Source organism: Morus notabilis, unplaced genomic scaffold, assembly GCF_000414095.1.
Source record: "Morus notabilis unplaced genomic scaffold, ASM41409v2 Scaffold147, whole genome shotgun sequence".
Lineage (NCBI taxonomy): Eukaryota > Viridiplantae > Streptophyta > Magnoliopsida > Rosales > Moraceae > Morus > Morus notabilis.
In genome coordinates this window covers 161,688-189,317 of record NW_010359797.1, presented here as the reverse complement: position 1 = coordinate 189,317, position 27,630 = coordinate 161,688, and the positions used below count along the sequence as shown (strand labels likewise).

The window sequence follows — 27,630 nt, the reverse complement described above, 5'->3', positions numbered from 1 at the left end:
GTAATCTGTCTAGCCATAGACCTTCACAAATGCCAAGTGCCAGTGCTCTGAATTCTGCTTCTGCACTACTCCGTGATACTACTGGTTGTTTCTTACTTCGCCAAGTAACTAGGTTTCCCCATACATACGTGCAATAACCAGAGGTGGACCTCCGATCAGTGATAGATCCAGCCCAATCAGCATCTGCAAATACTTCAATGTCTCTTCTTGTTGCTTTTCCGAAGTATAATCCCTTGCCTGGTGTCGTTTTCAGATATCTCAATATTTGATTGACTGCTTCCATGTGTTCCTCGGTAGGTTCATTCATGAATTGGCTTACCACACTGACTGCGAACCCAATGTCTGGTCTAGTGTGGGAAAGATAAATCAGCTTCCCCACAAGTCTCTGGTATCGCCCTTTTTCCACTGGAGTACTCCCCTCTTTTGCTCCAAGTTTGGTACCTGAGTCAAGAGGGGTCTCGGCTGGCTTACACCCAAGCATGCCTGTCTCCCTAAGAAGATCCAACACATATTTCCGCTGTGACACCGAGATTCCATTCCTTGATCAAGCTACTTCCATTCCAAGGAAATATTTTAGGTTTCCAAGATCCTTGGTTTCGAACTCCTTGGCAAGTAGTGTCTTGAGTTTGAACAATTCATCTTCATTGTCTCCCGTGAGAATGATGTCATCCACATATACGATGAGAATTGCTATCTTCCCTTCCAATGAGTGCTTAACAAAGAGTGTGTGATCCGCTTGGCATTGTGAGTATCCATACTTCCTTACTGTTTTATTGAACCTGCTAAACCATGCTCTAGGAGATTGTTTTAATCCATAGAGAGACTTCTTAAGTTTGCATACCTTATTTATAGTAGTATGAGACTCAAAACCAGGAGGAATGTCCATGTAAACTTCTTCTATAAGGTCCCCATTAAGGAAGGCATTCTTAACATCAAGTTGGTAGAGAGGCCAATCAAGATTTGTAGCCAATGAAAGTAATACCCGAATAGTATTCAATTTGGCTACTGGAGCAAAGGTCTCTTGATAATCAATGCCATATGCTTGAATGAACCCTTTAGCAACCAGCCGTGCTTTAAATCTGTACACATTACCATCTGCCTTGTATTTGACAGTGAATATACACTTGCACCCCACTGTACGCTTCCCATTTGGTAGCTCTGAAATTTCCCAAGTTCCATTCTTCTTTAGAGCCTTCATTTCTTCCCACACTGCCGTTTTCCATTCTGGAATAGACAAGGCTTCGTGGATGGAGTTAGGAACTTGCGCCTTGTCTAATTCTGCCACAAAAGTATGATAGTTCGGCGACAATTGTTTATAAGATACAAAATTGTGAATTGGATGACTAGTACAAGATTGCACTCCTTTCCTTAATGCAATTGGACAATCAAGATTATCAATATTAGGCTCATCTATAATGTTCATAGGGCTGGTGTTACCTGATGATAGAGTCTCAAGAACTCTTGGATCCGGTTCAGCCTCTTGACGCTGCTCAGGAGGTGCTTGTTGTTCTACATCCGCTTGAGTTTTCTTCCTTCGGGAATATACAATGAACTCACCATTGTTGGCAGGTTTCGGACGTTGGATAGGAATTGAGGTTGGGAGGTCATCTGAACTAGTGTTTTCGGATTGAAAATTTGGGACAGACATGGTGGTGGTGATGGTCGGACCAGTGGTGGTGATGGCCAGACCAGTGACTGGGTTTGAAGGATGACTTGATGATGGAACATCTATGTCCCAAAGCTGGTATTCTTGTACATTCTCCTCCTGAATAGCTGATTTGGGAAAGTATGGTGTATTTTCAAAGAATGTGACATCCATTGAGGTGTAGAATCGCTTTGTGACCGGGGAATAGCACTTGTACCCTTTTTGATTTGGGCTATAACCAAGAAAAATACATTTGAGGGATTTAGGATCAAGTTTGCTTCTGTGTTGTTGATGGATGTGAACAAACGCAGAACAACCAAACACTTTGAATGGAATGGTTGAGAGAAGTCTGGACTTTGGGTAGGAAAGAAGAACATACTGACATGGGGTTTGAAAGTTTAGGACTCGTGAGGTCATTCGGTTTATGAGATGGGTTGCTGTGAGTACGACTTCCCCCCAAAAATGTTTTGGAACGTGGGTGGAGAACATAAGTGATCTAGCAACCTCTAAGATATGCCTATTTTTCCTTTCTGCCACCCCATTTTGTTGAGGGGTATCAACACAAGAACTTTGGTGTATAATACCTTGATTTTGTAAGTATTCCCCGAGAAAGATTTTAAAATATTCCCTGGCATTATCTGTGCGGAATATTTGTATTTTGGTGTGGAATTGGGTTTGAATCATGGTATTAAAATTCTTGAAGATTTGTTTAACTTCTGATTTTTCTTTCATGAGAAATACCCAAGTAATCCTAGTATGATCATCAACAAACAACACAAACCACCTTGTTCCAGTGATGTTTTTAACCCGAGAAGGTCCCCATACATCACTATGAATCATTGAGAATGGATGGGATTTTTGGTATGGTTGAATTGAGTATGAACTACGAGTGTGTTTAGCAAACTGACAAATATCACACTGAAAATCTTTTGGACTTTTATTGATGAATAATGAAGGAACAAGTTTTTGAAGGTAAACAAAGTTTGGATGGCCTAGCCTATAGTACCATAACATGATTGCACTATCATTATTGGATTGAAAAATAGAACAAGAAAATTTTGTAAGTTGCTGGTTTTGCATCTCCGAATCTGCCAGGTGAGGTTGTTGTCCCCGTGGATGGTCATTCTTGAGAATATAGAGCCCCGAGCACATCCTAGCATTGCCAATCATCTTCCCCGAATCTAGGTCTTGGAATTTACAAGAGTTTTGGAAAAAATTAGCAACACAATTATGCTCATGAGTGAGTTTACTAATTGATAAGAGATTGCAATCCAAATTAGGGACAAGAAATACGGAGTTTAAGGTAAGGTCCTTTGATACAACTACGGATCCTTTCCCTATGACTCTTGAGCGTGATCCATCTGCAATCCTGACAGTAAAGTTCTCATTACAAGAACTATAAGTGGTGAACAACCTTGCATCTCCAGTCATATGGCCAGAGGCTCCTGAATCCACAATTCACGGGTTGTACATCTCTCGTGTTGTATTGAAGGCATTTAGGAGATTACCTTTATGAGCTAGAGACACGGTTCCAACTTCTGAGGTATTGGCATGGTGCGGGTTGATCAGTTTTTGCAGAATCTCCATTTGCTCTTTGTTGAACAGATTCTGCTCGGGTTGTGGAGGATTTGTTTCGCTGGAGACGAGATTGCTGTGTCCTTCTCTGTTGTTTAGCCTTGCCGGCTTCCAATCTGCTGGCTTTCCATGAATTTTCCAGTAGTTCTCCTTTGTGTGACCGGGTTTACGGCAATGATCACACCAAGATCGTCCTCTCCTTGCTTTCGAATCTCCATCTTGGTGTTGGGGCCCCTGAGCAATAAGGGCAGATACTTCTGGGCTGTGAGCAGTAACTGTCGGTCCCATCATCACCCTCTTTCGGCTCTCTTCCATGCGGACTTCCGAAAAAGCTTCTCGGACACTTGGCAGTGGTTTCATCCCCATGATTCTTCCTCGAACTTCATCCAGTTCTTTGTTGAGTCCCAACAAGAACTTATAAAGTATTTTCTTCTCAACGATCTTGTATTTCATTCCATCTTCAGGACACTTCCAATCATGTTCTTCAAACATGTCCAACTGCTGCCAATTCCTTGTGAGGGTATTAAAATACTGAGTCACAGAAAGATCACCTTGACGCAGATCATGGAGAATGCTCTCCACGGCAAATAACTCAGATGAGTTATCGAAATTGGAGTATGTCTCTTTGGCTGCGTCCCAGATTTCTTTGGCAGTCCCATACAGTAGGAAATTTTCCCCACTCTCGTTGGTCATAGAATTGATAAGCCAAGACATGACCATGTTGTTCTCGGCCTTCCAAAGTTTATACTTCGGATCTTTTCCTTCCAGTGGTGTTGCTGCCCCAGAAAGATAATCTTCTTTCCCTTTTCCACAGACAAACATCATAACGGATTGTGACCAATGGAGGTAGTTTTGGCCATTGAGTTTATGTCCAGTAATGGACTGAATAAGGCCATCGGAGATGCCATTGTTGCTGGTGGTAACAGCTTCGGAGGAGGAGGAAACCTCTGATGGAGAGTGACTATGGCGGCTCATTGTCATGCCGTACTTTGTCATCTATTTCAGGATCAAAGGAGGCGGCTCTGATGCCATGAAGTTTTTAGGGAATGATTATTCTCTCATAGATAAAAACATGTATGTACAGCCCTACTTATACATTAGGTCTCTATTCACCCTAGCACTAATTACATAATTATTGATTCCATATAGAATTTGGAAATAAAGAATAAAACAGGAAACAAACCAGAAATTAAGAAACTACCATAAATAGAGATATTGGGAATAATTCGAAATCTCTATATTCCTAATTTACTATTGTCAACTATTCTAGAATTTCCTTAACCGAGTATTTCTACATTGTTCCAGGAACCTCTCGACGTAGCAACTCATTTTTCTCTTCGATCCTCTGGGCAATCTCCATAATTTCGCCCAAACCCTCCGGTTTCAAGAGTCGCAATTCAGCCCGAACCTCCGCCTTTAATCCATTAACGAAGATGCCTTCCAAAATTTCCTCCGGAACATCTAGGAGCGGAGCTGCAGAAACCTCGAACTGCCTACGATATTCTGCCACTGTCCCTTCTTGTCGGATCGCCAAAAATTTCTCACACAGGTTTCCTGCCTGCGAAGAGCGGTTGATGGAAAACTTGAAATCTGTCCAACCGTGAAAAGGACGACGACCATTCTGCCACTGGAACCAAGATAAGGCATCTCCCTCTAGAGCTACTCCGGCAGTAATCAGTTTTTCCTTTTCTGAGCAGCGATTGATGGAAAAAAACTGCTCCATTCGAAACACCCATCCGTCGGGGTCATCTCCGCTAAACGACGGACACTCCACCTGCTGCTGGTGGTAAGAAGCCCACTCTTCATTCTCCGGCAACACCCCAAGTACGCCTATGTTATCCCAGCCCTCCTTGTATCGAACTCCTCGAAATCCGTCCCCACCCAGGCCACAACGCCAATCGTGGAATTCCAGATTCTCAGACTACCTGAAAACTCCTCGCCCCTTTCCACGTCGTCCGGTCACGCCCTCCCCTGGACCACCCAACAGTCCCTCCCTTCGGCCGTCGCGTTCCCCTTCCCATCCTTCGTGACAGAATTTCCGCAAATTCCTGGGTTCCACCGGTCGATCTCCTTCCCATGTACGTAACCCAGTAGATTCCGCCAGAAATGGCCCTTTCTACAAAACCCTAGGGTCCGACACACGCTCCTCGTCACGCGCGCGCAACCCAACAACATCCGTCATGTGCGACCCCACAACCCCGGTCGGAACTACCCCGTAATCTGGCTCCCCCGCAGACGTCGAAGCCCCTGTCTTCTCTGGTGCTTTCGTCGACGCAGCAAATAATTTCATCTGCTCCATTAACCTACGGAGCTTTGTTAGATTCTGGGTTAATTCTGTCCTAACCAACCCGATTCCTTTCTCCATCTCAACCCTAACTTCTTTAATCTCCTCCACAGTTTCGTACCTTTCGTTTGCTTTCCTAGCTGCCATAATCTCCCAGAACGTTACTCTGATACCAAATGATAAGTTCAGAGTTTCCATTGCAACAAGAATGAATAAAGAAGAAGAGAAATGAAATCTTTATTGAATATCGGAAAAAGGATTACACCAGCAATTCCCAAGAAACCGCAAGAACACCTGCTCAGCCTCAGCCAAGACTTCCCGTACAATACTCTAATGATTGCCTGCCTTATATTTTCAGCCTATTCCCTATTTATCTCCCTCACTAATTCCCTGTACAACTCCTCACCTTAACCCTGTATTCCCTATACATCTCTCAGCTTACTAACTATCAACCCACTAAACACTAACTCAGCCCTGCCACCTCTTATGCCCTCTTACCTCTCCTAACATAAACCTGCTTAAGCAAAGGCTTATCAGAAATTTGCTTTGTGGCCGCGGCTATTTCCCCCAAACTTGTGATGTACCGCACAGTGGAGATGATTTTTTTTTGGTGAGAATGCCGTGGGTGAGTGAGTGCTTGCTGGGAATCTTGATGAGAATGATGGAGGAGATGGCAAGATTGAGGCTGTGATGGAAGATTAATGGCAGCTGTAAGTGGAGGGTTTGGGGATAGAGTGAGGCGTTTGATGAAGAGTACAGAAAAAAACATCAATGTGGCGCGTTTGGGTGGTTAACATTAGGGTTTCAAGAGGTCATGGGGCACGTGGCTGAGTGAGGGAGATGGGGCACGCGGCAATTTTATGTTTTTTTTTTTTTTTTTGGGAAGGTAGCCTCTCGATTTAGAATGTATGGAATTAGCTTGTATGTAGAAAATGTTGCAGCATTCCTTCAGCATTTTCGGACAGTCTGTTATCACAGCATCTTCTCTGTTCACACACCACATCAAACTGATTACTAGCTCAAATTCAACCATGCTTCTGACTATTTGCACAAAATAAACTCAAATGGACCAAAATACTAAGATTGGGTTGCCTCCCAAAAGCACTTGTGTTTAAGTCTTCAGCCTGACTTCCTCCTTTTGTTAAGCATCTTGAAGTATGATGGAGGTCTTGTTACGATCCACAGGACCTCCCCAGTAATGTTCAGCCGCTGTCCATTTACCTTAAATCTCCTCCCTGAGCTCTCTTCAATCAGCTCTACTGCTCTATAGGGATATACTTCAGTGACTTTGAATGGCCCAAACCAGTGAGATTTCAGTTTCTCTGGAAAAATCTTCAACCGAGAGTTGAACAAAAGCACTTGCTTCCCAGCTTCCAATTTTCGAGGTAGGATTTTGCTGTCATGCCATTTCTTTGTCTTTTGTTTGTATAACCGTGCACTCTCATAGGCTTGTAACCTGAATTCATCCTGCTCATTCAATTGTAACAATCTGTTCTGCCCGACTGCCTGCCAATCGAGGTTTAGCTTCTTGAGAGCCCAAAAAGCTCTATGTTCTAACTCCATAGGCAAGTGAAAAGCTTTTCCATAAACCAGTCTATATGGTGACATTCTCAATGGTGTTTTCAATGCTGTTCGAAAGGCCCACATTGCATCGTCCAAGCGCATTGACCAGTCCTTGCTAGTTGGGTTCACTGTTTTCTCAAGTATCCTCTTGATTTCTCTGTTTGACAATTCGGCCTCCCCACTGGTTTGAGGATGATAGGCTGTGGCGACCTTGTGTTTGACACCGTATTTAGCAAGCAGCTGCCCCAAGTACTTGTTACAAAAGTGGGTTCCTTCATCACTGATGATGGCTCGGGGGGTTCCAAAACGAGTGAAGATGTGCTTCTGTAAGAATTTCAGCACCACCTTGACATCATTTGTGGGTAAAGCAACCGCCTCCACCCACTTTGACACAGTTAACAGCCACAAAAATATATTGATTCCCAAAAGATACAGGAAAGGGGCCCATAAAACCCATGCCCCAAACATAAAAAAGTTTCACTTTTAAGATGTTATTCAAAGGCATTTCCTAGATTTTTGATGTTCCCAGTTCTTTGGCACCTGTCACACCTCAATGCAAATGCATGAGCATCTTTAAAAATTGACAGCCAGTAGAACCCTGATTGCAAAATCTTTGAAGCAGTCCTCACGCCTCCATAATGGCCACCATAAGGGGAAGAATGACACTCTTGCAGAATGCTTTCCACTTCTTCCTCCAGTATACATCTCAGAAGCTGGTCAGCACATTGTTTATACAAGTAGGGCTCATCTCAGTAATAACACTTGACATCATGAAGAAATTTTTTTCTTTGCTGGCTAGTCAAATCCGGTGGGAGCAATCTGCTTACTAAATAGTTTGTAAAATCAGCATACCAAGGTACTTGTGATTGAGTTGCTGCAAATAACTGCTCATCAGGGTACACTTCCTTTATAACCTCAGGATTAGCTCATTCCTCAGCTCTCTAACCTGATCAAGTGATTAGCCACTTGGTTCTCGGTTCCTTTTCGGTCCTTAATCTCCAAATCAAACTCTTGAAGTAGGAGTACCCATCTGATTAACCGTGGTTTTGCATCCTTCTTCTCCACCAAGTATTTGATGGCTGAGTGGTCTGTGAAAACAGTAACCTTCGTTCCCATCAGGTAGGCTCGAAATTTGTCAAAGGCAAAGACAACTGCCAATAGCTCATTTTCTATCACGGTGTAGTTTAATTGAGCTCCTGATAGGGTTTTACTGGCATAATAAATCGAGTGAAATACTCTTTCTTTGCGCTGTCCTAAAACTGCTCCCACGACCCAGTCGCTGGCATCACACATTACCTCAAAAGGAAGAGACCAATCAGGTGCTGTAATGATAGGTGCGGAAATGAGCTTCTTCTTTAACTCTGCAAATGCTGTTAAGCATGCCTCATCAAAAATGAATTGGCTGTCCTTCTCCAATAAACTGCAAAGAGGCTTGGAAATCTTCGAGAAATCCTTAATGAATCTCCGATAAAACCCAGAATGTCCAAGGAAGCTTCGGAGCCCTTTTACATTGGTCGGTGGTGGCAGCTTTTCTATTATAGCAATCTTTGCTTTGTCAACTTCTAGGCCATTTTTTGAAACTGTGTCCTAACACTATCCCTTCCTTGACCATGAAGTGACATTTTTCCCAATTCAGGACTAAATTAGTCTCTTCACATATCTTCAAGACTTTGGCCAAGTTAGTGAGACACTCATCAAAATTTTTCCCAAAAACCGAGAAGTCGTCCATGAACACCTCCAAGTATTACTCCACCATATCAGTAAAGATAGCCATCATGCATCGCTGAAAGGTTGCAGGAGCGTTGCAAAGGCCGAATGACATTTTTCTAAAAGCAAACGTGTTGAATGGACAAGTAAACGTGGTCTTATGTTGATCCTCTGGCGCAATAGCGATCTGATTATATCCAGAATATCCATCTAAAAAGCAATAATACTCCTCCCCTGCCAGTCTATCCAAAATTTGATCAATAAAGGGGAGTGGGAAGTGATCCTTCCTTGTGGCCTTATTGAGCTTCCTATAGTCCATGCATATCCTCCAGCCCATTACAGTTCTTGTGGGGATTAACTCATTATTGTCATTCTCTACAACAGTAATTCCCCCCTTCTTAGGGACACACTGGACCAGACTCACCCATGCACTGTCGGAGATTGGATAAATGATCCCGGCGTCCAGCCACTTGATTATCTCCTTCTTGACCACTTTTTTCATGATCGGGTTCATCCTCCTTTGTCCCTCTATAGACCCTTTTTGATCATCTTCCAAGAGAATCTTGTGCATGCAAAACGAGGGACTTATACCCTTTATGTCAACTATAGTCCATCCAATAGCCCATGGAACTCTTTTAAAGTAGTAAGCAAGCTCTCCTCCTGTCCTTTTTTCAACTCAGCAGAAATGATCACAGGTAGAGTTGATGATTCCCCCAAGTAAGCATACCTCAAATGAGCAGCTAGGGGCTTTAATTCCAAGGCCGGTGGTTCTTCGCTTGTTGGCTGAGATGGCTTGTGTTCACGATCCGCCAAGTCCAAAGACTCAAACTTCCTTGTGAACCTTGGCACTGTTGAATTAGCTTCCAACCACTCTACTTGCTCAACAACTTCTTCCTCATTCTCCTCAAGGTTGTCTTGCTCAAACTTTTCAGCCACCAAAGAGTCGACAACTGAAATGGCCGAACATTCCTCAATCTCACTTGGGAATTTCATTGCCTTGAATACATTGAATGTGACATGCTCTTCTTGTACCTTCATGGTAAGCTCACCTTTTTGTACATCAATTAAGGTATGGCTTGTTGTAAGAAACGGCCTTCCCAAAATTATAGTCACTTCTCTATCTGCTTCATAGTCAGGAATTATAAAATCTGCTGGAAAAATGAACTTATCCACCTTTACTAGCACATCCTAAATTTTTCCTTCGGGAGTTGCAATCGATCTGTCCGCGAGCTGCAAAGACACTGTGATAGGCCTTGCTTCTCCAATTCCCAACTTCTTGAATATGGACATCGGCATCAAGTTTATACTCGCTCCCAAATCGCACAATGCCTTACCAAAATATTGGTTGCCAATGGAGCACGAGATGGTGAAACTTCCCGGATCTTTCAGCTTGGGAGGGAGTTTGTTTTGCAAAATAGCGTTGTATTCTTCAGTCAAAGTCATTGTTTCAAACTCCCCGAGCCTGCGTTTTTTAGTCACTAAATCCTTCATGAACTTAGCATAGCTGGGCATCTGTTCCAGGGCTTCCACCAGAGGTATGTTGATGTGTAGCCGCTTCAACACATCTAAAAACTAGTGAAACTGTCCATCTTGTTGCTGTCTCTGAAAGCGCTATGGGAATGATGGAGGTGGTCGGTTGCTACTGTTGTTATTGGTTTCTGCTACCCCAGAATGCTGTGAGGATGCTGTAGCTTTCTGCACGTCAGAATTTGGTTGCTGATTCCTTCGCTGTTCTTCTTGTGGCTGAGTTTATTGCTCTTCCTCTTGGATTGAAGTGGGCTCTGTTTGTACAGCCTGAGGTCTTGTCCTTCCACTCCTTAGTGAAATAGCCTTGCAGTGTTCTTTTCCTTCTCTACGTGGATCTTCGGTGTTGCTTGGGAGAGAACCTTGAGGTCGGTTGTTCAAAGAGTTTGCAATCTGCTCCATTTGATTTTCTAAATTCCTCAGTGCTGCATCATGACTTTGGATTTTGGCTTCACTCGCTATAAATTCTTTTAGCAAACTCTCTAAAGAGCTAGATTGATCCGCTTGTGTTCTTTGTTGTTGATGTGGATAACTGGGTGGATATGTGGGTCTATGATAAGCATTAGCTTCACTAGAACTCGCTCCTTGATTACTCCAAGCCAAGCTTGGATGTTGTCTCAACCCTTGGTTGTGAGGATTCGAATAAGAATTGCTGCTCTTGTTGAAATTAGCCACATAGCAGGCGGAGGCTGGATTGGATGGGCAATCTTCATACAAGTGGCCCTCTCCACAGTAAACACAAGAGAATCCAGCAGTTTGCACAGAATTTATCCCTGCCGGCATGTTCAATGCTTTTACCATATTCGTCAAAGATGACATTTGAGCTGAGAGTTTTGTGATGGCATTAACTTCATGAATTCCAGTAGCCTTCCTCGCATTAAGTCTCTCGGTTGGCCATTGATAATTATTGTTGGCCATCTTCTCCAAAATCTCATATGCTTCATTGTAAGACTTAGGCCAAAATAGCTCCACCGGCTGCGGATTCCATGATGAGGGCACTTCCGCAATAGCTCCTTGAATCTTTCCCATGCTTCATACAATGACTCCCCATCTGCTTGTTGGAAAGAGGTAATGTCGTTCCTTAGCTTGGCATTCTTGGTTGGAGGGAAGTATTTCATGAGAAACTTCTCTGCCAAATCATCCCATGTCGCCATCGAATCTGGAAGCAAAGAATTCAGCCATACTCGAGCTCCATCCCTCAAAGAATAAAGGAATAGCTTTAACCTCAATGCATCTTCAGTCACCCCCGGTAGCTTGAAAGCATCGCTCACCTCCATAAATTGTCTGAGATGGAGGTGAGGATCTTCAGTTGCTGTGCCACTGAATTGGTCCACGGTTTGGAGCATTTGGAACATCACTGGCTTGAGCTCAAAAGGAGGCGCCTGAATCTCTGGCCTCACTATGCCGGGGTTAAGTCCATGTAAGATGGGCACAACATATTCTCGAATAGCCCTGTTTCTGTCATCTACCAGTACCGGTTGGGGGACAGGAATGTTGGCATTTACTTGCTGCCCATTGTTTCTGTAGGTTTAGATAGAAGGAAAAAACTCTTCTTATTATTATGATTATAATTGGCAGAATACATAGGTTATTTATAGACCAAGCAAACGTAACCTAGATTCCTCAAAAATAGGAAAATCCTAACTACCCTAGACCTGAGATACTCAACCATTTAAATCAGGTTGTTTATTCAAAAACTAAATAACTAAAAAACCTCTTAATATTTCGACACTACCCCTCAAGTTGGCGCATATATGTTTATCATGCCCAACTTGCTTGCAAGATCTTCAAAAACTGGTCTGAATAAGCCTTTAGTAAGAATATATGCAAGTTGCTGGTTTGTTGGAACGAAGGGCATGCAAATTATTCCTTCTTCAAGTTTCTCTTGGATGAAATGCCTGTCAACTTCGATGTGCTTGGTTCGGTCATGTTGAACAGGGTTATTGGCGATGGAAATGGCAGCTTTGTTGTCGCAATACAGTTTCATTGGCTTGTCTATCGGTTGTTTTAACTCCTCCATGAGACGCTTTAGCCATAGTAGCTCACACGCACCATGAGCCATTGCTTTGTATTCAGATTCTGCACTACTACGAGAAACTACATTTTGTTCTTTGCTACGCCAGGTTACGAGGTTTCCCATACAAAGGTACAATATCCTGAGGTGGATCGTCTATCAGAGATAGCTCCTGCATAATCAGCATCAGTGTATGCCTCCACTGTACGTTGTCCAGTTTTGGTGAAGAATAATCCTTTCCCTGGACAGCCCTTTAAATATCTAATGATCCTGAAAACAGCCTCTAGATGTTCTTCACATGGTGAGTGCATAAACTGACTTACAAGGCTTACAGCGAAGGCGATGTCCGGCCGTGTGTGGGAGAAGTATATTAACTTTCCCACCAATTTCTGGTATCGAGCTGCGTCCATAGGTATTCTATCTTCAATGTTGCCTGGCTTTTGATTAGGATCAATGGGCGTCTCTACTGGTTTACATCCACTCATCCCTGTTTCTCTTAACAAGTCTAGCACATACTTCCTTTGTGACACAACAATTCCCCTATTTGAGCGGGCAACCTCCATTCCAAGGAAGTATTTTAGTCCTCCAAGGTCTTTTATTTCAAACTCAGTTGCTAAGGTTTCACCTCCTCATTTCTGCTTCATCATCACCAGTGAGAATTATGTCATCTACATAGACAATAAAAACTGTGATCTTACCCGTCATTGAATGCTTTACAAACATTGTATGGTCACTCTGTCCTTGCACATAGTTCTGCTTCTTCATTGAGTTTTGGTGAAGAATAATCCTTTCCCTGGACAGCCCTTTAAATATCTAATGATCCTGAAAACAGCCTCTAGATGTTCTTCACATGGTGAGTGCATAAACTGACTTACAAGGCTTACAGCGAAGGCGATGTCCGGCCGTGTGTGGGAGAAGTATATTAACTTTCCCACCAATTTCTGGTATCGAGCTGTGTCCACAGGTATTCTATCTTCAATGTTGCCTAGCTTTTAATTAGGATCAATGGGCGTCTCTACTGGTTTACATCCACTCATCCCTGTTTCTCTTAACAAGTCTAGCACATACTTCCTTTGTGACACAACAATTCCCCTATTTGAGCGGGCAACCTCCATTCCAAGGAAGTATTTTAGTCCTCCAAGGTCTTTTATTTCAAACTCAGTTGCTAAGGTTTCACCTCCTCATTTCTGCTTCATCATCACCAGTGAGAATTATGTCATCTACATAGACAATAAAAACTGTGATCTTACCCGTCATTGAATGCTTTACAAACATTGTATGGTCACTCTGTCCTTGCACATAGTTCTGCTTCTTCATTGAGCCTGCAAATTTATCAAACCAGGCCCTTGGTGATTGCTTGAGGCCATATAGTGATTTCTTTAACTTGCAGACTTTGGTTCCAAACTTCCCCTCAAAGCCTGGTGGCACTTCCATATAGACCTCTTCCTCTAAATCTCCGTTCAAGAAGGCATTTTTTACATCTAGCTACTGCAGACGCCAATCAAGGTTAGCAGCTAAGGATAATACTACTCTTATTGTGTTCAACTTCGCCACAGGTGCAAACGTCTCCAAGTAGTTTATGCCATAAGTTTACGTGTATCCTTTTGCCACCAGCCTTGCTTTGTATCGCTCGAGAGAGCCATCTGAGTTGTATTTGGTGGTGAATATCCATTTGCAACCCACAGTGGTTTTCCCCTTTGGTAGTGCAACTTCTTCCCACGTTTGATTCTTCTCTAGTGCCCTCATCTCTTCAAAAACAGCTTCCCTCCACTCTGGAACCTCCCTGTATATTTTTTGGAATCTCCACAGAAGACAGATGAGAAGTGAAGGCAAAGAAAGATGGTGACAAGTGCTTATAGGAGATGAAGTTAGATAAAGAATGTTGGGTGCAACTTCTAATGCCTTTTCTAATTGCAATAGGCATATCCAGGTTATTCCTAGAATCAGAATCAGGAGATATGTGATAACTCACATTTTTGTCAATTGAAGAATTCCGTGGATCAGTTTCTGAGTTCATTACCTTCCTTAGTTCCAACTCATGGCTGTGCAGATTAGTGATAGCAGCTTTATTTCTTTTTTCTGTCTGCCTTCTCAAATAAACCTGTATTTTAGCACCTGTTTTTGACCTTTCTTCGGTTATGCTCACTTCTTGAATATCAGGACTAGGGGCAGTGGGGTTCCTCTCGGAATCTGTGGTACTTTCAATGGGAATAGGAAGGACAACTGGTTTTTGCTTCGGTTTTTCCTCTTGCCTCAAAATTCTAGGTTCATTGGTTTCAAGCCTAATGAGATCCTCATAATGTTCTACCTTTCCCGAATCTTCATGTCTAATCTCCCCCTGAAGATGAGCTCCAAAATATGGTGTATTTTCAAAAAAGGTGACATCAAGACTTACAAACATTTTCTTGGTGACCGGATCAAAACACTTATACCCTTTTTGGGTTGGAGCATAACCTAAAAACACACACTTCCTTGCCCTAGGATCGAATTTCCCTCTATTTCTATCATGAATGTGAACAAAAGCCGTGCAGCCAAATATTTTTAGAGGTAGGGAGGCAGAGATTCTTTGAAGTGGAAAGCATGTTTTGAGCACTTCTAGTGGTGTCCTACGGTTCAAAATCCTCGTAGGCATTCTATTGATGAGGTATATTGCCGTGAGAATAGCCTCTCCCCATAGGTATTTTGGAACATGATTGGTGAACAATAATGTTCGTGCTACCTCTAAAATGTGCTTATTTTTCCGCTCTGCTATCCCATTTTGTTGGGGGGTATCACTACACGAGCTTTGGTGAATGATTCCCTTGTCGACAAAGCATTTCCCTAGGATCTCATTAAAGTACTCTTTGCCATTATCACTCCTAAATACCTGAATGGAAGCTTGGAATTGTGTTTTCACCATATTATGAAACATTCTGAACACTCCCTCTACTTCTGATTTTTCTTTTAGCAGGTATACCCAACTCGTCCTAGTGTGATCATTTATGAACATCACAAACCATTTTTTTTTGCGTTAGTTGTTATCCGTGAGGGACCCCATACGTCACTGTGAATTAGTGCAAAAGGTTGTGAAGGCTTATATGACAAAGGCAAGAAAACAGTTCGATGGTGTTTTGCTAACTCACAAATTTCACACTGAAATGAAGAAGGATCTTTATTAACAAATAACTTTGGAAACAAGAGTTTAAGATAATGAAAATTTGGATGTCCTAACCTAAAATGCCAAATAATTATTTCATTCTCACTAGACACTGAGAAAGACTTAAAACATGTGCTTTGTGCAGCTTTATTCGATCTGGATCCATCTTCAAAGAAATAAAGGCCACCACTTTCTCTAGCACTGCCAATCGTCTTTCCCGAGGTGAGGTCCTGAAATTTACAATGAGAAGGATAGAAGTTAGCTGTGCAATTCAGATCTTTAGTGAATTTACTAATGGATAAGAGATTGCAAGAAAGCTTTGGGACGTGAAGGACATTATGAATGATAAGATTAGGAGTTAAAGGAATGGATCCTGTTCCGGCTATTGCAGAGAGGGAGCCATTTGCAACGCGGATTTTCTTGTTTTGTGCAGACGGATTATATGAAGAAAAAAACTTTGGATTGCTGGTCATATGGTCAGTGGCTCCGGAGTCAATAATCCAGGGAACTGAGGTTACACAGGTTAGGGCTAAGTGGTTACCTTGCTGGGCTATGAACAAGAAGGAGAATTAGACATTTTTTGAGATTGAAAAAACTTATACAGGTGCTCCATTTGTTCTTTTGTGAATGGTGCTGTTTCCGAATTGATTTGTTCCACTTGAGAATCTTCATTCGCAGTTTGAAATGCACGACCATCTCCAGTCTGTTTTTTCTTCAAATTTGGAGGCTTCCCATGTATCTTCCAGCAAGTCTCCCTGGTGTGCCATGGTTTATCTGCTTCTGTTGCTATTTCAGGGACCACATCCTTCAACATAGTATGTTGTCTGGCCTCCTCCCGTCGCACCTCTGAAAACGTTTCTCGCAGGGAGGGAAGGGGTTTCTTCCCGATAATCCTGCCTCTTACTTCATCTAGGCTTCTATTGAGTCCAGCCAAGAACACATACACCCGATCGTTTTCTTCTTTTTTCTTGAATCTTGCACAATCGTTTGGGCTCTCCCATTCTTCATCATTGTACTGATCTAACTCCTGCCATAGAGTCAACATCTCATTATAGTAGACAGTCACTTTACGGTTTCCTTGCTTAGACTGCCACAATTGAGATTTCAATTCGAATATCTGTGATGAATTCTCCAAATCTGAGTAGCATTCTTTCACTGCATCCCAAACATCTTTTGCAGTTGGAAGAAATAAATATGGTTTCGCTATGGCAGGTTCCATTGAGTTCAGCAACCATGACATAACCTAGGAATTGTTTGAACCCCAGTCAGCCAATTTTGGATCATCAACAGCAGGTTTCTTCGCCGCCCCCGTCAAGTAGCCCATCCTTCGTTTTCCATCAATTGCCAGCTTCATCGATTGCGCCCACTCGAGATAGTTCGTGCCATCCAATTTGTGCACCGTCAACCGGGAGCCTGGTATGTGTTCGAATTCACCTGGATTGATTGATTCTTGGGACTGAGAATTTTCAGATGTTGCATCTGATGTGGCGGCGCCTCTACGTGCTCCGGTCATCGCCATTTTCACCATTTTTTCCTTCTTAAAGAGCCGAGGCTCTGATACCATGTAGGTTTAGATAGAAGGAAAAAACTCTTCTTATTATTATGATTATAATTGGCAGAATACATAGATTATTTATAGACCAAGCAAACGTAACCTAGATTCCTCAAAAATAGGAAAATCCTAACTACCCTAGACCTGAGATACTCAACCATTTAGATCAGGTTGTTTATTCAAAAACTAAATAACTAAAAAACCTCCTAATATTTCGACAGTTTCATGTTGCCCCTTCTGCCATTTCTCCCACTCCTGTTAAGCCTTGCTGTGCCCTTCTCCTAGCTCAGAATGTTCTTTCAATTTCAGGATCTAAAGGTAGCAATTCCAAGTCTAGTGGTGGATTCATGCAAACGGTATAATAACCTGAGAAGTTAAAAACTGAATGAATGAGAATAAATCAAACAAAACGAAAAACAAATTGACTTCTACAAATATTCTCAATGATTTCAATCCCCCGGCAACGGCGCCAAAAACTTGTTGCGTGATTTTTATGCTCGCAAGTGCACGTGTCGCAATCAAGTAATAAAGTGTACAAAGTACGGATATCATCCCACAGAGAATGAATCACCAAGTGTACATGCAGAAATCAACTAGTTTACCCGTTTTAAGTGACAAACTCATTGTTCAAAACTTACCCAATTGTTATAATTGTAGAAATGTAAAATAAACTGTAAAAAAAAGATTAACCAAAAGATCAAGAATACAAAAATGGAGTGTATGTAGTGATGTAAATCAGCTAGACCTACTAATTTCCCCTTAGTTGCAAGTCTGATGGCAGAATGCTACGAGAATGCTATAGCATTCCCTGTTAACAAAAACTCTTTTATTATGCATATGATTCTCCCGAAGTCATTATGTCTAAAAATTCCTCAACCATTTCTTGCATATTCCTATGTGGATCTAGTTTCAGAATGCAAAATAAGTTCGGATTTCTATTCGTTATGCAAGATGAACAATATATTCCTATACCATTCACAAATCAATAAACTAAGCAAGAGTATTGAACTTGCATCATCTATGTAAGATCCAACTAAAACTAATTTTTTCAGTATTAATCTTAGTCTTGTACTCTACATTTGATGGCCAGTCAAAAATAAAAACGAACATTAAATACACATAGATTAACAGAGAATAGAATTAATCAACATTCCTTAAGCAAACATCATCCTTACAACCTTGGTTCCATTAGTAGATCTAACTTAACGAATTAGTTCATGATGATAATTACAAGAACCAGATTTCCAGTAATATCCATGTCTTAATCAATATCAAAAATAACAAAAGATTCAAGCTAACAGAGAGAGGGAAAATTGAAGAGCTGGATCTTGGATCTTTTAGATTCCTCCTTGTCCTTCTCCACGGATTCACTCTCTGCAGCTCTCTCCCTTGATTTTTTCTTCTCTTCCTCACGTTTATGGTACTTGTTTTTCCTTTCTTGGTAATGTACTGTACGTTTTTCTAGAGAGGGAGTATTGTGCTCTCTTTTCTTGATGATATAAGAGGTGTGTGGTGTGTGGTCGTATCCTTTTCTCTTTCTATTTTCTTTCTTTAACCCTCGGCGGCTGCTTACTCCTTGCAACAAAACATTTCCTTCCTAGGGCAACAAGAGGGCTGAGTTGTCACTTGATGAGGGATGCAGTGGTCCACACTACTGTACGACTCACTCAGCTCACATGGGCTTTTGTCCTTTTTCTCCACATAATGCGCTGATGTCATCACTTGCCAGCTGCACCCAGAATGCTGCAAGAATGTTGCTGCCTCCACTGATTTCGTCTTGCATTTTGCAAAACCACACTTAGACATATCTCAGCCTCTTTTTGATTCAATTGACTCCTTTTTAACCCAAAATCAGCACAAGCACATAATTAAACAAGACAAAGTGCAAAACCAGAAAATTTAAGTTAAAACACAAAGAAAACAATGAAATACACTCTTGGTTAAGCAAACTTTAAGTTAAAAATGCATAAGATAATTCTAATTTCTTAGAGTTATCGATAGTACTTCTCTTATTACTCAAGGGGAAAGAAACACGTCGGTGTTTAGCAATTTCACAAATATCACATTGAAATTCGTTTACATTAACATTCTTAAACAATGAGGGAAACATCATGCTGAGAGTAGTAAAAGAAGGATGGCCAAGACTACTATGATGAAGCCAAATTTTTGCCTTATTGGATTGAGAGATACTTGACAGAAAAGATAGCGTTGGGTGATTTCCCTTATTCACTTGACAGACAGGTAACTGGAGGTAGTAAAGGCCGTGCTTCACCTTAGCAAGTCCAATCGTCCTCCTCGTAGCCTAGTCCTGAAAGACACATGAATCACCCGAGAAAATCACATTGCAATTTAAGGTTGGAAATGCTCAAGAAAAAAATAGCAATGAAGGCTGAGAAGAATTTTTAGTTGGCGGCAATGAAGACCCAACAAATCTTTCAGAGATAAAGAACCCTAGAAGGCTCTGATATCATGAGAATTATTGCTCAAGAATTCTTATTTTCCATTGAATCAGAATACACACATATATACATGAGGCTGTTCTTACAATCTAGGAAAGTTTGACTAACCTAAAAAGAAAAGGAAACTAGGAAACTAATTACAATTCAATCTCCTAAACAAGGAAACATAAATCCTGTCTTAATTTGCTAATATTTACAGTCTATTTTGGGACATGCAATCCCGGATTTCCAACAGTTAGTTTAGTTAAAAGTGTGCTTAGAATTTTACTAATGATGCATCTTAGGCATTTGTAGTTCCTGAATTTATTGGATCGATCTGTTAAGTGGCCTACTTTGTGTACATGTTAACTTTATGGGATTTCGTTTCCCACATTATAGTATTGTGATTGGTAATTAATTTGCGTTTCTCATATTAGTGATTATGAGGGCATGACTTCAGTTTGGTAGAACATGTAAACAAGTTTACGGAGACTGCTAGAATACACAATGAAATAAGTGTGGAGTTTTGTACGAGTCTACATTCTGAGGATTATGATCTCTGACTTCTTGTTTCCAGTAGGTTGTGCTGGATAAGGATAACCGGGTGGTGACAGTGGATAGGGAGGTAGATGGTGGTCTTGAGACTTTGTCTTTAGACTTGCCAGCAGTTATCACGTACGTATGTCATTTCATCTCTATTTTGTGTCCAAGCACTGATAATTACGTGATGCCTTCTCTTTCTCTTTCATGAGTGCACTGAATCAACAAATGCATTTAAATTTTGAAAGTCATATTTATTTCTTGAAATGAAATGAAGAACTGCACTTCCTGCAAATTTGTGGAAACTATATTCATTTTTCCTGCTATAGCTGGATACTGAATCAAGGGATTCACTAATTCAGTTTCGATGTTTCGGATATTGGAGGGGTTGATTTGTGTTAGGAACCTGAAAATCTGAGCTTTATTAACAATACTAAAAATGGAAAATTGCAGGATAAATGGCCCCGCCCTCCAAGATAGTGCACAGCACTAGACACTCTCTACAAATCTAATCATCCCCCCCTCATTAGCCACTAGACCCTTATTTATACTACTAAAAGACTACTAAAAAACAACTGCTAACTATCTGGTTCCTAACATTACCCCCGCCCCAAAGAATCACCTTGTCCTCAAGGTGAAAATCAAGAAATAAAATTGAAAAATAACATCTAAATGATTAAGAACAAAAGGCTTTGTTAGTTCCTTGATTTGAGTCCCCAAATTGATGTTGTTCTTGTAAGTCACGTCTTCAAATTGGAGCCAATCAATTACTTTCTCCATCTTCTTTGTATCTTGAAAAGCAACCACAAAGTCCACCATTTAGTTGGAGCCCCCTAATCAAGCTTATCAATGACCATAAAAGCTTTTGACAAATCCATCATTAACAAAGAAGTTTCTTTCTTAGCTAACCAGGTCTTCATCCTTTCAGCCTCTCTGTCACCAATTTCTTCATACCCAGCCACAGACTTACTATACCCAGTCCTAAACATGTTAGAATTTTGAGGCCCAACCACCATTGCACTAGAATTAGGCCAATTAACGTTGTAATTACGAGGCCCAACCCCAAAAGTGACTCTGCCCATACCGAAAACACTAGACCCAACCCACTTCCGAACAGAATTTTGGGATTCAGCCCCAAAATCGCCAGATTTTGCGTCGGAATTCCACATCATAGCCATCATCTCGCCGGAGCTAGCCCCAATGACGTCAAAATCACAAAACCCGGCCTTAAGGGTGTCGAAATTCATGGGTCCCACTCCAATTCCGCCAGAATTTGCCTCCGTAGCATCGGAACCAGCCCCTTTCACGCCGGAATTGTGAGGCCCGGTCCAAACCGAGCCGGAATCAGCCCCAACCTTGTCGGAAACAACCTCAATAGCGTCAGAATCATGAGGCCTGCTCCAAATTTGGCAGGAATTTTCAAAAACAACACCAATCTCACCGGGATCAGCCTTAATGGAGTCGGAATTGCGGGACTCCACTACAATCCCGCCGGAATCTGCCTGCATAGCACCGGAATCAACCCCTTTCACGCCGGAATCGTGAGGCCCGGTCCAAACCGTAGCCAAATCGCCTAGCCTCTGCCGCGCCGGAACTCGCACCAAAACTCCCAGATCTAGCCCCAATCTTACTGGATCTTGAAAAATCAGTGCCAATCGCATCGACGTTCTCAGATTTCGTCGCAAATCCACCGCCGTTCGCCTCAAATCTGGTTGATCTGGCACCAGATCGCGAAGAACAGTTCAAGTCTTCGTCGGCCTCGTGCGATCCTGGATCTCGTCACACTCTTGGATCTCTTCGCACTCTCTCCGGCGTTGGCCGCTGTCTTGGAATTTCCAGATCTGGTCGCCACTCAGCCCAACTAGATCCCAGTGCCTCCATCGTACGTTCGCACTCCACAAGCTCTTCTTGGCGGCGCATCAACTGATCCAAACGATCCAACTTGCCATGGATTGCCTCGACAGTCTTCGCAAGTACGGAGATCTTCTGTACGAGACGAAATCGTTGCAGCAAGTGCGTCATGAACTCCGACCAACTCCAAAACGGCCATCGTCGATCTTCCGATTGAAACCAGGTTAGAGCTTTAGCCTCTAAGTGGACAGCCACGGCCTCTAATTTCTCCTGATCTGTCATACGAAACTTTGAAAAGCTTCGTTCCACACGAATAATCCAACCGTCGGCGCCATCACCGTAGAAAACCGGCAAGTCAATCCGCCGATTTAGGTCTTCTCCACCATCCAGAATGAGATCTGGTCTCCACTAGCCTTGTCGATGCAGCATGTCGGCTAAGAATCGATGCTCTGATACCATTGTTAGGAACCCGAAAATCTGAACTTCATTAACAATACTAAAAATGGAAAATTGCAGGATAAATGGGCGGTTTCGAGGACCCCCGACCTCTAAGATAGTGCATAACACTAGACACTCGCTACAAATCTGATATCCCCCCCTCATTAGCCACTAGACGCTTATTTATACTACTAAAAGACTACTAAAAAACAACTGCTAACTATCAAGCTCCTAACATTTGTTAGGAACCTGATTCTCACAGCTCAATTTTCACACAGAAGAACAAAAATAGAAGGCAATCAGAGTAGTTTTATTGATCATCACCAACACTAGCTCATAGAATTTTACAACAAAGCTTAGGATAGACTGGAGTATTCGAGGACTCCGGAGAACTCCTAAATTTGATGGTAGTCGAGAGACCACTAGCTCTCCGTAATCTTAGTCTCCCAAAACTCTCAAAATCACAACCTCCCCTAGTGAGCTACTAAGCCCTTTATTTATACTAATTCTTTCTAACTCTATCAGCCCACTAACCAAACAAGTTTCAAAGTCGTTAACTGATCCTAACATTACCCCCGCCCTAAAGAAACACCTTGTCTTCAAGGTGTTAAGTAATCGTAGCCGTGTGACTCCACTTCCTTCCAATCTTGATGAGCTTGGATCTTGGAATGTCGAACGGAATGATTCGTACAGAACTTGCTTCAAATGTTCTTGTTAACTTTATTTTTTCAACTTCACACTTTTGTTTGGAGCTGAAATTAAGAACCACTTTAAAGACAGCGAAATCATGAAGCTCAGCCTCAAAATCATCCTTGTAGTAATGGAAGACCTTGTTGGTCAGCTCAAACAATTCATTTATAACAAAAACCTTCATCCCACAAGCGTTATCTTGCTGCAGTGCATGTTCCACCACGCCAGAGAAAGCTGCCTTGTTGTTTGTCAGAACATCAACAATGGAGGGCAGCTGCAAGTGTACACTCTCCATTCCTTTGTCAACAGCCCCAGAATTGCTGCAAACAGAATCAAATTCGTCTTTTAAAATACAAGAATAGACTCCACTGTTAACTTCTTTCACTAGTGCAGCAAACTCTGACTCTATAGTAACATCCTTGGAAAATTTTGATATCATTGACATCTTGTTTCCCATATCTTGAAGCTCCTCATTACTAGCACCATATTGAAAACCAACTTCATTTTCAATGCCTTGGTCCACCTTGCCATCAAAATTCTTCATAGTCAAGTCTCCTTGAACATCCATTTGATCTGAAACATCTGTTGTTTGAGCTGGAAGCAACCTGCTTGAACTCCACTGTTAACTTCTTTCACTGGTACAACAAACTCCGACTCTATAGTAACATCCTTGGAAAATTTTGATATCATTGACATCTTGTTTCCCATATCTTGAAGCCCCTCATTACTAGCACCAGCTTGAAAACCAACTTCATTTTCAATGCCTTGGTCCACCTTGTCATCAAAATTCTTCAGTCAAGTCTCCTTGAACATCCATTTGATCTGAAACATCTATTGTTTGAGCTGAAAGCAACCCGCTTAAACTGCCTACCATTTGCTCTTTATTGACTTCCAATTTTGTAATGACAACTCTCTCTAAAACCGAATTTGAAATCTCTTTCCCAGGTTTGGCAGGTACCTTGAATTGTCGTCTATAGTCAGCCATAATACCCTCTTGACGTTAGAAACTCTCATGTAAGGCCTCATCGGATGACAATATGAAATGTTTAAGCAAATGAGTCTTCAATTCATTTTAACTGTAGAACGGGCAACGAGCATCCTGCCATCGATACCGAGCCAAAGCATCACCTTTCATAGCCATTTCAGCAATATGGATTTTCTCATTGTTCGTCATTCTATAAAACAAAAAGTATCGTTCAGCTCTAAAAACCCACTCATCAGGGTCTTCTCCGGCGAAAAATGGCATATCCATTCGTTGAAATCGTTGATCCGTTCGGTCCTCCTATAGGGTGTCGTGCCACCTTTCCCTCTCCCTACTCGAAACCCTTGGATTGATTCTGACTCGAAATCGAGAAGACCCAATTCGCTCTCTCAATCAGATTGTAAAACCCAATCTCCCTCACCCAACTCAAATCGCCCAAACCTAGCCCCAGTCATGCCAAAACTTGAAGATCCAATCCATATTTAGTTGTAATTGGCTCTAATCTTGCTGTAAGTTCGAGGCCCAATCCAAACATCATCGGAATCAGTCTCAACCACATCAGAATCACAAAACCCAGACCTAGGGCTGCTGGAATTTCAGGAACCAACCCTAATTTCATCGAAATCCGCCCAAATCGGGCCGAACTCGCGTGACCTAGTCCGAATTCAGCCGGAATTAGCCTCAGAAGCACTGGAATCGCGACACCCGGTCCAAATCCGGCCGGAATCACCTTTGAAAGCACCGGCATTGCAAAACCCAGGCCCATCTACGCTCGATCCCGTCGCGAATCTACTGTTGTTCACTTCAGATCTTGTCGATCTAGCTCCGGGTCGCGAAAAATCGCTCCAAACAGTTCGCATCTCCACCTTTGTCCCACGCCGACATGAATCGCCCATCTCAGGTCACATCTCTAGTGTTGTTCGCCGGCGTTGGATTTGCAGACCAGTTTGCATCAGCCAAGGGCCGTCGTTCTTCTCAGATCTGAACGTCTCAGCACCAGATCACGACAAATGGCTCCAATCTTCCTGAATCACGCGTGATTCTAGTTCTGGCCGTCCCTCCGCCGTCGCTTGCCGGCGCAATTCGTATGGTCGGCGGCTCTGGTTCTCGAAACCCCACGATTCTAGACTCTTCTCACCTTTTCTTTGTAATTTTTTTTTTCCAGTTTGTTTTTTTTTCCGAGAATCGATTGCTCAGATACCAAATTTTTAGGAACCTGATTCTCACAGCTCAATTTTCACACAGAAGAACAAAAATAGAAGGCAATCAGAGTAGTTTTATTGATCATCACCAACACTAGCTCAAAGAATTTTACAAGCAAACTAAGAAAAACGTAAAGAAAGCTTAGGATAGACTGGAGTATTCGAGGACTCCGGAGAACGCCTAACTTTGATGGTATTCGAGAGACCACCAACTCTCCCTAATCTTAGTCTCCCAAAACTCTCAAAATCACAGCCTCCCTTAGTGAGCTACTAAAACATTTATTTATACTAATTCCTACTAACTCTACCAGCCCACTAACCAAACAAGTTCCCAAGTCATTAACGGATCCTAACAATTTGTCAGGAACCCGAGTTTCATCATCTTTTCTTGACTGCTTTATTGACACCTTATTAAAACCTGGTTTAGATTTGTCTTTGTTCTTAAGCCCTATAATGAGGACAACTGATCTTTCAAAATATGCGGCCAACCTTTGCTTTATGGTTATTTATTATCATTGAACCATAATTCAAAAGGAGACTTCCAATTAATGGTAAATTATAGCCCACATCAATTTATATCGAAGTTCCTTCCTCAGCAAATTTACGTTAGAAATTTATTACACTAGACTAACATTTCTCTTACAATCTCCCTTCGCCTTGAAAGAAGCTAGTCGGATGCTAGTGATGTTCATAGTCCATGCCGCATATGCATTTTTATGTGTTGTAATTTGTGAAAATCACGGCTCTGGCTCTCTTGCAGCACTGATTTGAGGCTGAACCAACCGAGGTACGCAACGCTCCCCAACATAATGAAAGCGAAATCAAAGGTCATCAAGAAATTCACTCCGCAGGATCTGAACGTCGAGATCAAATCCAACCTGGAGGTCGTTCAAGTGACCGAGCCTCCAAAGAGAAAAGCAGGCATTATCGTCTCTTCAGTCGATGAGCTGATCGACAAGCTAAAAAACGAAGCCCGCGTCATCTGATCTTTTCTGGTTTCAATAATCTTCTGCTCAGAACCTCCCTGTGCTTGTCAATCCATTTTATCAAAACCCATAACAAATGAGCAACATTGAACAACACAAGTTGTTTGTCATCATCAAATTTCAATAATACAACACTGTTTCAGGGTCAACACATGCATCTCAATCATCATGACATCTCCATCATGTATTTCTCATATTGTTGAAATAGTGGGTCAATCATCAAATTTAGCATCTTTTCGTTTTAGTAAAGCATATACCTTGGGGTGGTTGATTTTCTTCATTTTTATGATTTCATATCCACAAGTTGTTCTTATAATATTGCAAGACGTGTTTATGGAAAATCGATCTATTATGATTTAGAAGTTTCAGTTACATGTTTTTGTTGCATAAACACCAATGAAGTTGCCAAAAGTGCCATGCGACTTGGTTTGGTACCATGTCGCTGTCCATTATTTTCTTTCCTCAGTCCAAAACCTTATAGAATGGAAGAGGGATTTACCAATACATTTGGCGTTTTTCAAAATTAAACAAATACATGAACGAAAATCAGACGTAATGCATTGTGTCACAAAATTAAACTAATGTCTTATTTAATGGTATGTATTTTATGAAAGGGAAAGAATTAATAGTTTGAAGGAGGCCTAGTGGACCCTTTTCTAATTAAAAAAAAAGATTAAAAAAAGAAAAAGTATTTACCTTATAGCCGTTCGGATTGAGACGAAAATGTTACATCTTTGTATAGTAAATTAATCTTCTTTCCAACGATCTCTATGTCCAATATACCCTTACTAATTAACTTGATTTTATGTACATTTTTTTCATTTGCTTAAGTGAGATGACGGATGGTTATCTCATTCCTATTTTAGATATAAAACTCAAAGATGTTTGAATGTAGTGAAAATAGTGGTTTAAAGCATAGCTTAGTAAAAAAATCATGTATGATTCTACCTTAAAGTCTGGAATTCAAATCCTTCACTCTCAAATTCAAAATGTACACACACGTACACACACACACACATATATATATATAGATATATAGCAAATTAAAAAAATTATATTTCCTTTATTTTTTTTCCTTTTGATAATTTGAATAGGTGGATGGCTCCACTATTTCATTGAGTGGATAAAAGTAAAATTTATTACCGAAATGATAAATTTAGAGGCCAAATCACATTTTTGTCTTTTTAACTTTTAAAACGTATCCTAACAAGCTTTTTATCTACGAAATCCTAAATTAATCTTTTGTCCATTTATTGTCAAAATCTCAATTTAAAAAAAATCATGTGAGGTCCATTTGTAGTTTGCTAGTATTTATTTATGTAATTTTATGCGTTAGACACAATTAAAATTGTAAATTTAAGTTGGGCCAAACAAATTGGTCCAAAGTTTAACTTATTTGACCAAATCCTGAACCGATCTCAGTCTGTTTAAACATTCAGGTGGGGGCCTCAAAATGGAGCCTCAAAATGCATTAGGGCCAGCTCAATCCAATTATCTTTTATA

At 41.5% G+C, this 27,630-nt stretch overlaps 1 protein-coding gene and 1 non-coding gene across 2 annotated transcripts in view; both read left to right on the top strand.

Moving 5' to 3' along the window:
- The window catches only part of LOC21396013 (electron transfer flavoprotein subunit beta, mitochondrial), a 32,165-nt gene extending 5,794 nt beyond the window's left edge, over positions 1-26,371 (top strand). The window contains exons 4-5 of the mRNA XM_024163671.1: positions 20,019-20,113; positions 25,902-26,371. Of these exons, the coding sequence (XP_024019439.1) occupies positions 20,019-20,113; positions 25,902-26,127 (321 nt within the window). The 3' untranslated portion in view covers positions 26,128-26,371. The remainder of the gene's footprint in view (positions 1-20,018; positions 20,114-25,901) is intronic.
- On the top strand, positions 11,280-11,386 carry LOC112091024. The gene has a single exon (XR_002901963.1). It is a non-coding gene; the product is annotated as a small nucleolar RNA R71 (small nucleolar RNA).
- Positions 26,372-27,630: the final 1,259 nt, after the last annotated feature.